At 68.4% G+C, this 11,372-nt stretch overlaps 1 protein-coding gene across 2 annotated transcripts; it reads right to left on the bottom strand.

The window, feature by feature from the left end:
- Positions 1-328: 328 nt before the first annotated feature.
- On the bottom strand, positions 329-11,054 carry CPN2 (carboxypeptidase N subunit 2). Of its 2 annotated transcripts, none has more exons than XM_075938372.2 (3): positions 10,234-11,054; positions 7,890-7,990; positions 329-3,637 (listed from the first exon to the last, which is right to left on the bottom strand). In XM_075938372.2, exon 3 carries the CDS (start codon positions 3,634-3,636, stop codon positions 2,005-2,007), a length of 1,632 nt encoding a protein of 543 aa, XP_075794487.2. In that variant the 5' UTR covers position 3,637; positions 7,890-7,990; positions 10,234-11,054; the 3' UTR covers positions 329-2,004. The 2 variants fall into 2 exon arrangements, with proteins under 2 accessions (XP_075794487.2, XP_089636816.1); XM_089780690.1 differs by lacking the exon at positions 10,234-11,054 and adding an exon at positions 10,046-10,227.
- Positions 11,055-11,372: the final 318 nt, after the last annotated feature.

Genomic DNA, 11,372 nt, shown 5'->3' with positions numbered 1-11,372 from the left:
TGCTTTCCGCACAGTCAAGCCCCTCTCTCTGCACAGCCCCACCAGCTCTGCCTTCAAGAGTCGGGCGTAGGCCATCTGCCCGCTGGGCCCCTCGGTGCAGACTCACCAGTCTAGTGCTGCAGCGCCCCACGATTCCCAGGAACCGCTTCGCTCTGTCTCCAGCACGCCTGGCTCCAGGGCTCTTGCTTCTACTGCGCCTTGTCGCTTGCCGCTGGAAGCTCCATCCACGGGGTGCAGTGCATCCCACTTCTGACACCAGTGTGACGGCGCGTTGGGGGTTCCCCGTCTCCTGCACCCCGAAATGGCACAAACAGACTGTACCAGCCAGTGGAATTGAGGGTGGTTTATTGCTCCTCCAGCACAGCGCAGCACAGATGTAATCTGGTTACAGGAACTGGGCTAGGATGCCTCAGGCCCCCTTGAGATGGGGGAGACTGGGCCCCTAAAACTCCAGCTCCTCTCCCTAGGCTGTCTCATCCATCCTCCCAGACAGCCACCAACCCACTAACTAAATTCCCTTGCAGCCCTGCCCCCCCAGTCAGGGCCGCATTCCACCTTCCTTTGTTCCTCTCCATGGGGGGTGTCTGGCCACTGGTTCAACCAGTTTGGCATTACCTCTGCCTAGCGAGGTTTTCCCTGCTGGGTCTTGCTCCAGACAGCAGGGGTCACCACAGCCCAGCAATTACCCCCACTACGTCACACAGGCCAACGCCAGCCACAGCGCCAAGGGCCACCACCACCGCCAGGCCAACACCAGCCACGGCCCCAGGGGCCACCACCGCTGCCAGGCCAATGCCAGCCACGGCGCCAAGGGCCACCACCGCTGCCAGGCCAATGCCAGCCACAGCGTCAAGGGCCACCACCACCGCCAGGCCAACACCAGCCACGGCACCAGGGGCCACCACCACCGCCAGGCCAACGCCAGCCACGGCCCCAGGGGCCACCACCACCGCCAGGCCAACGCCAGCCACGGCACCAGGGGTCACCACCGCCACCAGGCCAACGCCAGCCACGGCACCAGGGGCCACCACCGCCACTAGGCCAATGCCAGCCACGGCACCAGGGGTCACCACCGCCACCAGGCCAACGCCAGCCACGGCCCCAGGGGCCACCACCGCCACTAGGCCAACGCCAGCCACGGCCCCAGAGGCCACCTCCACCCTTGGGGGCTGCTCCCGCCGGCCCCCCTCCATCCTTGGGGGCTCCTCCCGCCGGCCCCCTTGCACCCTCGGGGGCTCCTCCCGCCGGCCCCCCTGCACCCTCGGGGGCTCCTCCCGCCGGCTCCCCTGCACCCTCGGGGGCTCCTCCCGCCGGCTCCCCTGCACCCTCGGGGGCTCCTCCCGCCGGCCCCCCTGCACCCTCGGGTGAGGGCAGCAGCGCAACAGGAGTGCCTCTCGGGTGCTGGGCTGGGGAATCACCCTGTAGGCCGCACAGCCTGTTGGGGTCTCTGCCCTGAGGTGTGTGCAGTCACGAGCCGCCCCACCCAGCATGGCAACCCGACTCCTTTGGGGGCTGGAGATCGGGGCCCGAGTTCCAGAAGTGCTGAGATGAGGAGGCTCATTTATTGACACCCCCCCAACTCTGCCCCCTTGCTCCGTCGTTACTCCCTGCTGGGCTACAGCTGCTGTTGTCCATGGAGCAGGGCCAGGCCAGGCCAGGCCATTCAGCAAGTCCCCCTCCTGGCACCAGATGCCGACCCTGCCCGCTGGATGTCCGAGTATGCCCAGAAAGCTGCCCCTGCATGCACTTGGAGTGAGGCTGAGGGGCACCCTTGCACGGGCGTGCGCCAGGAACACACGGGGGCCACCGACTCACCATGGAGCGGCTGCACTCGCTCCCCTGGGGGAACCGGGAGAAGCGTTTGGGTAATTAAATGAGAGACGCCGCCAATCGGTACCAGGGCGCCGGGGGCCAGACGTGCCCAGAGCAGGGGCCAATGAGCTGAAAACAAACCGTCCTTCTGGTTGTGACTTTTATTGGCACCAGCCCCCGGGAGACTCCCGACTAGGGCTCAGAAGGGGGGCCGTGAGAAACAGCCTCCACCACCGCCGCCCCCCCGGGCTCCGCGCGGATGCTGACCCAGAGCCTCACTGGGCCACAGCTGGAATTCAGGACCCAGCTGTTTTCGTACGCCAGGCCCCGGGCTGGCGCCTCCCCTGCGGGGGGGAGACGAACGGTTAAGCGGTGGCACGCGGCTGTGTCGCAGGCGAGCTGCACGGAGCCTTCGGGGTCATGGTAGGTGCACGGGGCCTGGGCTGCCCCTGCCTCTCCCAGGGTCGAGGGGTCGGTGGGGGCGGGCGCAGCCCGACACACCAGCTGCTCCGGCGGCACAGCCGGCAGTGCCCATCCCCGTAGGTGCTCAGGGCTTGCACACAGGGTCTGCGCGTTCAGGGGCGCGGCCCAGGCCCGCACCCAGCTGGCGAGAGAGGCCACGTGGCAGTCGCACGCCCAGGGGTTGTCCTTCAGGGCCAGGCTGATCAGGGAGTCGCTGGTGTCAAAGATCCCCTGAGGCAGCGCCTGCAGGCGGTTCCCCACCAGGTCCAGCACCTGCAGGCTGAAGAGGTCGTGGAAGGCCTCGGGCGCCAGGGTGCTCAGGTGGTTGTGGGCCAGCTGCAGCGTGGTGAGGCTGGAGAGGCCGGCGAAGAGCCCGGCGGGCAGGCGCACGAGCCGGTTGTGCGAGAGCGCCAGGGTCTGCACGTGGGCCAGGCCGCGGAACAGCCGCTCCGGGAGGGTCTCCAGCCGGTTGGAGGCGGCGAGGAGCTGGCGGAGCTGGGGCGTGCCCTGCAGCAGGCCGGCCGGCAGCGCCGAGAGCCGGTTGCCCTCCAGGTTGAGGGAGTCCAGGTGCGGCAGGGAGCAGAAGGCGGAGGGGCGCAGGCTGGTGAGCGCGTTGTGCTGGAGCTGCAGCCGCTGGAGGCGGACGAGCCCCCGGAAGGCGTCGGGGGGCAGCTCCGCCAGCGCGTTCCCGTCCAGGGACAGCTCCTGGAGGCTGCTCAGGGGCCGGAAGGCGCCGAGCGGCAGGCGGGGGAGGCTGACGTTGCTCAGCTTCAGCACGCGCAGGCCGGAGAGCGGGGCGAGCAGCCGGGGGGGCACCTGGCCCAGGGGGTTGTGCGACAGGTCCAGCACCTGCAGCGCCCGCAGCGGGGAGAAGAGGGCGGGGGGCAGGGCGGCGAGCGCGTTCCCTTGCAGGTGAAGCGTCTCCAGGCAGGGTGTGGGGGCGAAGAGCCCCGGCGCCAGGGCCCGCAGGCCGGCGAAGGTGAGGAGCAGCCTGCGGAGCCCGGGCAGGCTGCACAAGGCCTCGCTGCTCAGGGCCGACAGGTTGCTGCCGGAGACCTCGAGCTCGGTGAGCCCGGCCAGCTCCCCCAAGGCGCCCGGCTCCAGGGCCTGCGCCGGGTTGTTGAGGAAGACCAGCCTGGCCAGGCGGGGGCAGTGGGCGAAGGCCCCGCGCCGCACGGTGCTCAGGGCAGTCTCCACGAAGAAGAGCTGAGTGGCGTTGCCTGGCAGCCCCGCGGGGATGTCCCGGATCTCCGGCCCAGCACAGAACACCTTGGTTTCCTCGTAGCACTGGCAGGGGGGCGGGCAGGCCTGGGCGAGCCGGCCCAGCAGCAGGGCCAGCAGCAGGGGGCCGGCCAGCAGCATCCTAGGCCGGAGACAAGCATGCAGATCAGTCGCCCCGCGCCCAGCCCGCAGACCGGATCCCTCGCCCCCTGCCCAGCCCGCGGACCGGATCAGTCGCCCAGCGCCCAGCCCGCGGACCGGATCAGTCGCCCAGCGCCCAGCCCGGATCGCTCGCCCTGCACCCAGCCCGCAGACCGGATCCCTCGCCCCGCGCCCAGCCCGGATCGCTCGCCCTGCACCCAGCCCGCAGACCAGATCCCTCGCCCCGCGCCCAGCCCGGATCGCTCGCCCCGCACCCAGCCCGCAGACCGGATCCCTCGCCCCGCGCCCAGCCCGCGGACCGGATCCCTCGCCCCGCGCCCAGCCCGCGGACCGGATCCCTCGCCCCGCGCCCAGCCCGCAGACCGGATCCCTCGCCCCGCGCCCAGCCCGCGGACCGGATCCCTCGCCCCGCGCCCAGCCCGCAGACCGGATCCCTCGCCCCGCGCCCAGCCCGCAGACCGGATCCCTCGCCCCACGCCCAGCCCGCAGATCGGATCCCTCGCCCCGCGCCCAGCCCGGATCGCTCGCCCTGCACCCAGCCCGCAGACCGGATCGCTCGCCCCGCGCCCAGCCCGGATCGCTCGCCCTGCACCCAGCCCGCAGACCGGATCGCTCGCCCCGCACCCAGCCCACAGACTGGATCCCTCGCCCCCTGCCCAGCCCGCGGACCGGATCAGTCGCCCAGCGCCCAGCCCACGGACCGGATCAGTAGCCCAGCGCCCAGCCCACGGACCGGATCCCTCGCCCCCTGCCCAGCCCGCAGATCGGATCCCTCGCCCCGCGCCCAGCCCGGATCGCTCGCCCTGCACCCAGCCCGCAGACCGGATCCCTCGCCCCCTGCCCAGCCCGCGGACCGGATCAGTCGCCCAGCGCCCAGCCCACGGACCGGATCAGTCGCCCAGCGCCCAGCACCGGATCCCTCGCCCCCTGCCCAGCCCGCAGATCGGATCCCTCGCCCCGCGCCCAGCCCAGATCGCTCGCCCTGCACCCAGCCCGCGGACCGTATCGCTCGCCCCACGCCCAGCCCGCGGACCGGATCGCTCGCCCCGCGCCCAGCCCGCGGACCGGATCGCTCGCCCCGCGCCCAGCCCGCAGATCGGATCCCTCGCCCCACGCCCAGCCCGCAGATCGGATCCCTCGCCCCGCGCCCAGCCCGCGGATCGGATCCCTCGCCCCGCGCCCAGCCCGCGGACCGGATCCTTCGCCCCGCGCCCAGCCCGCGGACCGGATCCCTCGCCCCGCGCCCAGCCCGCGGACCGGATCCCTCGCCCCGCGCCCAGCCCGCGGACCGGATCCCTCTCCCCGCGCCCAGCCCGCAGACCGGATCCCTCGCCCCCTGCCCAGCCCGCGAACCGGATCCCTCGCCCCCTGCCCAGCCCGCAGACCGGATCCCTCGCCCCGCACCCAGCCCGCAGATCGGATCCTGCGCCCAGCCCGCAGATCGGATCCCGCGCCCAGCCCGCAGACCGGATCCCTCTCCCCGCGCCCAGCCCGCAGACCGGATCCCTCTCCCCGCACCCAGCCCGCAGACCGGATCCCTCGCCCCCTGCCCAGCCCGCGAACCGGATCCCTCGCCCCCTGCCCAGCCTGCAGACCGGATCCCTCGCCCCCTGCCCAGCCCGCAGACCGGATCCCTCGCCCCGCGCCCAGCCCGCAGACCGGATCCCTCGCCCCACGCCCAGCCCGGATCCCTCGCCCCGTGCCCAGCCCAGCCCGCAGACCGGATCCCTCACCCCGCGCCCAGCCCGGATCACTCACCCCGCTCCCAGCCCAGAAACCGGATCCCTCACCCCGCGCCCAGCCCGGATCCCTCGCCCCACGCCCAGCCCGCAGACCGGATCCCTCGCCCCGCGCCCAGCCCGCAGACCGGATCCCTCGCCCCGCGCCCAGCCCGCGGATGGGGCCTGGCTGGAAAAGCCCCAGAAAGCGGAGGCTCGCTGGAGGCTGCAGCGCTCACATGGCTGGGTGCCAGGCCGGCACTCTGCCCTGAGCCCTCGGCCTCTCTCCCCTCCGCAGGCGGCCATGGCAACGCCTCTCCCCGCCATCCCCGCCTCAAGCCATCTGGGACGGGGATCTACTGGCCGCACCCCAAAACAGCTCCCCGCCAGCAACCACTGGGTGCCCAGCCCGGCATGCAGCCCCCGGGCAGGATCCTGCACCCGCCACGGGGCAGCTCCCTCCAGCGCGGGGACAGGCAGGAACCCCGACAGAAGTTACAAGCATGCGGGGAAGTGGCGCAAGGGGCCACGCAGCAGTGAGCCCCGGCTGGGGCAAGGGCGGCTGCGGGCCTAGGCACCCTCGCCACAGCACCGTGGCCAGGCCTGTCCCGAAGGACGGGGGCTGCAGCTAGTGGAGGGGTGCAGAGCTGGGCGGGTGAGCCCAGAGGCCTGCAGCCGAGGAAGGGGCCAGTTCTCAGCCGTGGGAGGCAGGCCCAGGCTCCGGCTGCCATAGAAACCAGGGTAGGCTCCGGTCCCCGTGTGTCTGCAAAGGGCTGCGAGCCAGCTCAGGCCTAGGCCTGCCCCTTCCTCTGCGCTGGGGTGTCTGCCCCGGCCCCATGCCTGCCGGCTGGGCTATGTGCCGAGGGGGGAACGGACCTCGGGCCAGGGGCTGCGCCTGGGGCACCAGTGCTCTGACCGGGGGGATGCGGAGCCGGCGGCCCCACAGGGGCTCGCCACGGACACGTGAAAGCAGGAGGAGCGGTGTCACGTTGCTGAATTGGAGGGAAGCAGCCAGATCGCTGCTGCACCCCTGGGTGGGGGTGTTGGCCCCAGAAATGGGTATGGGGGATTGAATGGGGATTGAATTGTTTGTTGATCTTATGTACGCTATTTATGTGAATGTATAATGTCTATGTGTGTAGGTAGGAATCTGTAATCTGTGTGGAAGCTGAATATTTCTGTGACTATGGTTGAGCATTGCTATGGACAGGCTGGGTAGCAAAGCCCTGTGGAACAATGGCCCTTGATGGCCCAAAGACACACCTAAAGCAGGAGGGCGGAGACCCAAGGGCTGCCAGCAGAGAGAGGCTGAGGACCAGGTGACCAGCTGAGACCAGAAGAGGCCAGGAAGGAGGTATAAAGAGGCCATGTGGTCGAGGCCATTTTGGTTCTCAGCTCAGCACTTCATCCCAGAGGCAGCACTGCAGGGATTGAAGAGCCCGGAAGACCTGTGAACCCATCCTGATCGCAGGATGTGCAATAAGAACTTTTAACCAGCAGCTGCAACATCTCTGCTAGAGCCTGCATCGAGAACTGGGAGATTCGGTGCATGTAACGTACTGTACTTTAATAACCTTACTCTCAGGCTTTTCTTTCTTGTAATAATAAACCTTTAGATATAGATTCTAAAGGATTGGCCCAGTGTGATTTGTGGGTAAGGTCCAGAGGGTAAATTGACCAGGGATCTGTGGCTGGTTTCTTGGAACCGGACAGAACTTGTTCGGGGTAGGTGGGATTGGGTGCTAGGACCCCCCACCTGTGTATGAGGCCCGGGGCCATCTGGGGCACGGATATTGCTGAGGTGTCGGAGGGGTTTTGCTCGGGAGGCTTCAGGCAGGCTGCTGAAGCGCTCTGTGAGACTGGTTTGTGGCCTGTTTGGAGAGGTCGCCAGTCAGGGGGACCGTAAAGAGCCCCGGATTTGAGCAATTCGCCCTGAGCGGACGCCCTAAGCTGTGCCCAGACACGGCCCGGTCCATCACAAGCGGCTGGGGAGCAGGAGGGACTCGGGGGGAGAGTACGGGCCAAGCTGGGGGCTAACATGACAGGAGAGGAGGACACAGAGACACGTGATGCGACTGTGGCCCACACACCTGCTGGGGGCTGCACTGTCCCACGCAGGGGCCCCGAGACACGGCCAGAGAGGCTGAGCTCCCCCGGGGCGTTCCACCCCCACGACCTGTCCTGCTCTGGGACAGGTACCTGGCGCCGGACGCAGGTCGCCTCCTGACCCAGCTGGTCTATGCTGGCGCGTGCAATGGATCGGGGGGCAGCGCGCCAGGTCCCCGAGTGGTGAAACTGAACCCAGCGCCACTGGTGCTAAGGACAGACGTAGGCCCAGGCTGTCGAACACTTGCCCCTTTACGCCTGCACGTATGAGAACGGGTCACCACCCACCACGCAGTTGGCCATGCACCGGCATGAGGCCCACCCCATTCCGGTTTGCGAGGCACAAACCAGGGAGTTCGCACTCCCGCGTGGGAGCCCAATTCTGCATGCAGGTTGGCAGGTACGAACCTGAAAATGAGGCCCAGGCAGAATCGTGAAGGTCGGTCTCCGAAGCGAAATACTTGGCGGATTCGTGCAAACCTTCTATTTGCACGTCCCACGGCACCGACCTGCAGGGAGATCGCAGGGCGGCATTTGAGCACAGGCAAAGCAGCCCAGCTTCGTATGTGCGCTGCCCAGAGAGCAAGTGCAGGAAGAACCAACCGGGGACACTTCTGGAGCTTGGTGCACGAGCCTCTATCGCCCGAGCAAAAAGCCAGCTGGCTTAGAGCAGACTCATCAGTCTCTCTCTGCATGGTGTCAGTGCCACTAGCTCATCAGTGCAACCCCCAGCAGGTGTGTGCGTTACACTATCATAGTGCAATCTGCACTGCACTGTGCCCCGACCTGCACTATGTCCTGATCTGCACTGCACTGCGCCCCAAGCTACACTGCATGATGCCGACCTGCACTGCACCGCGCCCCAATCTACACTGCGCTATGCCGACCTGCACTGCATCCCGGCCTGCACTGCACCGCGCCCCAATCTACACTGCGCTATGCCGACCTGCACTGCATCCCGGCCTGCACTGCACTGCACTGCGCCCCCAATCTACACTGCGCCATGCCGACCTGCACTGCATCCCGGCCTGCACTGCACTGCACTGCGCCCCAATCTACACTGTGCCATGCCGACCTGCGCTGCATCCCAGCCTGCACTGCACTGCCCCCCAATCTACACTGCGCTAATCCGACCTGCACTGCATCCCGGCCTGCACTGCACTGCACTGCGCCCCAATCTACACTGTGCCATGCCGACCTGCACTGCATCCCGGCCTGCACTGCACTGCCCCCCCCAATCTACACTGCGCCATGCCGACCTGCACTGCATCCCAGCCTGCACTGCACTGCCCCCCAATCTACACTGCGCCATGCCGACCTGCACTGCATCCCAGCCTGCACTGCACTGCCCCCCAATCTACACTGCGCCATGCCGACCTGCACTGCATCCCGGCCTGCACTGCACTGCCCCCCCAATCTACATTGCGCCATGCCGACCTGCACTGCATCCCGGCCTGCACTGCACTGCCCCCCCAATCTACACTGCGCCATGCCGACCTGCACTGCATCCCGGCCTGCACTGCACTGCCCCCCCAATCTACACTGCGCCATGCCGACCTGCACTGCATCCCAGCCTGCACTGCACTGCCCCCCAATCTACACTGCGCTATGCCGACCTGCACTGCATCCCGGCCTGCACTGCACTGCACTGCGCCCCAATCTACACTGTGCCATGCCGACCTGCACTGCATCCCGGCCTGCACTACACTGCCCCCCAATCTACACTGCGCCATGCCGACCTGCACTGCATCCCGGCCTGCACTGCACTGCCCCCCCAATCTACACTGCGCCATGCCGACCTGCACTGCATCCCAGCCTGCACTGCACTGCCCCCCCAATCTACACTGCGCCATGCCGACCTGCACTGCATCCCGGCCTGCACTGCGCTATGCCGACCTGCACTGCCCCCCAATCTACACTACGCTATGCCGACCTGCACTGCATCCCGGCCTGCACTGCACTGCCCCTCAATCTACACTGTGCCATGCCGACCTGCACTGCATCCCCGCCTGCACTGCACTGCCCCCCAATCTACACTGCGCTATGCCGACCTGCACTGCATCCCGGCCTACACTGCACTGCGCCCCAATCTACACTGCGCCATGCTAACCTGCACTGCATCCCGGCCTGCACTGCACTGCCCCCCAATCTACACTGCACCATGCTGACCTGCACTGCATCCCGGCCTGCACTGCACCGCTCCCCAACCTACCCACACATCTGCCTGGTTACCTAGCAGTGTACACACCCAACATATGAACACAGCCCTGCACTCTGACGGCTCCCAAGCCCACGGGGTCACAATGCCCAGCCAGGAGGGCTGCTCACACCAGCCCTAGGATGTGCCTGTCCCATTTCAGACATGCACCCCGACCCTGCGAACACTCGGTGGCCTTTGAGTCTGGCACAGCCCCTGCTAGCAGCCGGGCCTCTCCTCCCCCGAGCGCCCTGGGGGCCGCAGAGCCGCACTCCAGTCTGGTGAGATTGTCCCTTCCCACAGCCCCGTCCTGGCTGTGTAGATCAGCCCCCCATGCAGCGAGCGGCTGCCAGGATCCAGCTGTTACCGCGCACTAGTCACGCAGACCAGCCCTCCGGCCAAGCCCTTTCCCTCGGCGCTGCCGCCTGCCGGGAGCGGTGCCACCGTCTGGTGAGGGACCCGTCCCGCTTCGCTCTACTCCCAGGCCGTTTCCTGCAAGGCCCAGAGCAGCTGCGAAAGCTCCCGGCCCTGCCCACAGACCCACGAGCCCAAGACCTGCGCAGTCACGGTGCAGCCACCTCCCGTGGCCCAGGCGCGGCTCTGCCGTCCCTCGCCGGGCGGGTTCACATCCGAGCAGCCCCTTCAAGCGGCACCCTGCTTCCTGGAACGTAACAGCTGGCCCAGCACGTGCTGAGGGGTGGGGCCATGCCCGGGCGGGGCCTCCAGGGGCCTGGGGAGCAGGGGTGCAAGACACTGAGCGGCGCTGTCGTGACGCGCTGCCCAGCCCCCCAAAACAAAGGCACTTTGGGGGGCAGCTGGAACCCCAGCCTGCGGCCCGCTAAGGAGAGGCAGTGCGGCCAGTTCTCTCTCACGCCGCTAAGGAAGCAGGCGCAGGCCGGGCTGAGCACCACGGGCAGGGCAGGAAGAGCGGGTGTTTCCGACGCCCCAGGAGGCCCCGGCAGCTTCCACAAGCTGCCTGCGCAGGGCAGGGCCCTCATCCACCCGCCTCCCCCAGCAGGGCTGCAGAGCTGCAGCTGCGTGACCCGGCGCTCCCCGCTCAGGAGGGGCCGGCAACTTCTGCTGCTGCTGCCAGAGGGGGAAGCGGCAGAAACCCTGGTGCAAAGGGCCCCTCCCCCTCCCCTTGGGGCAGCTCTGGTCCAGCCCCGCGCCCAGTTTCAGGAACTGTGCAGCTCAGCCCTCGCCCTGCCGCCGCCGGCCCCTCTGCAGCCCGGGCCAGGCTTGCACTGATGATCTTGCAGAAACGGGATTCGTAATCCACCGCAAGGGCTCGGTTTCACATCTCATCCCAAAGGCATCCCGCTTCCAGCAGCGTGGGCTGGGCCGGCGGCCAGGGCTCAGACACAGCACCGCTTCCTGCCCCCGCCCCCGTCCCGGAGAGCTCGGCCAGCGTGGGACGGCCCGAGACACGCCCTGCTCCCCAGGCCTGCCCGGAGTCCTCGCGTAGAGGCCCCGGCCAGGGCCGAGCTGCGCTCAGTCACCCGGGGGTCGCGCGGGGAAAGGCCCAGGACACTGTCTGGTCAGGGAGGGGCTGGCTCGCCTGGACCAAGCGTGTCCACTGCCGTCTCGCCCGCCACAGCCACAGCCGGCTCTGGAAAGTCGGCCGAGGCCACGGCTGCGCAGGGCGTGTTTAAGGGCCCCGGGCTCGCTTCCTCCGCAGGGTGGGGCCGGCCCGG

Source organism: Pelodiscus sinensis, chromosome 10 (assembly GCF_052426305.1).
Source record: "Pelodiscus sinensis isolate ZL-2025 chromosome 10, ASM5242630v1, whole genome shotgun sequence".
In the NCBI taxonomy this organism is placed as follows: domain Eukaryota; kingdom Metazoa; phylum Chordata; order Testudines; family Trionychidae; genus Pelodiscus; species Pelodiscus sinensis.
Note: the sequence above shows the minus strand (reverse complement) of the source record. Positions and strands in the feature narration are given on the sequence as shown.

Coding starts and splice junctions, on each gene's coding strand:
- CPN2 (XM_075938372.2), bottom strand. CDS start 3,636: ATGCTGCTGGCCGGCCCCCTGCTGCTGGCCCTGCTGCTGGGCCGGCTC.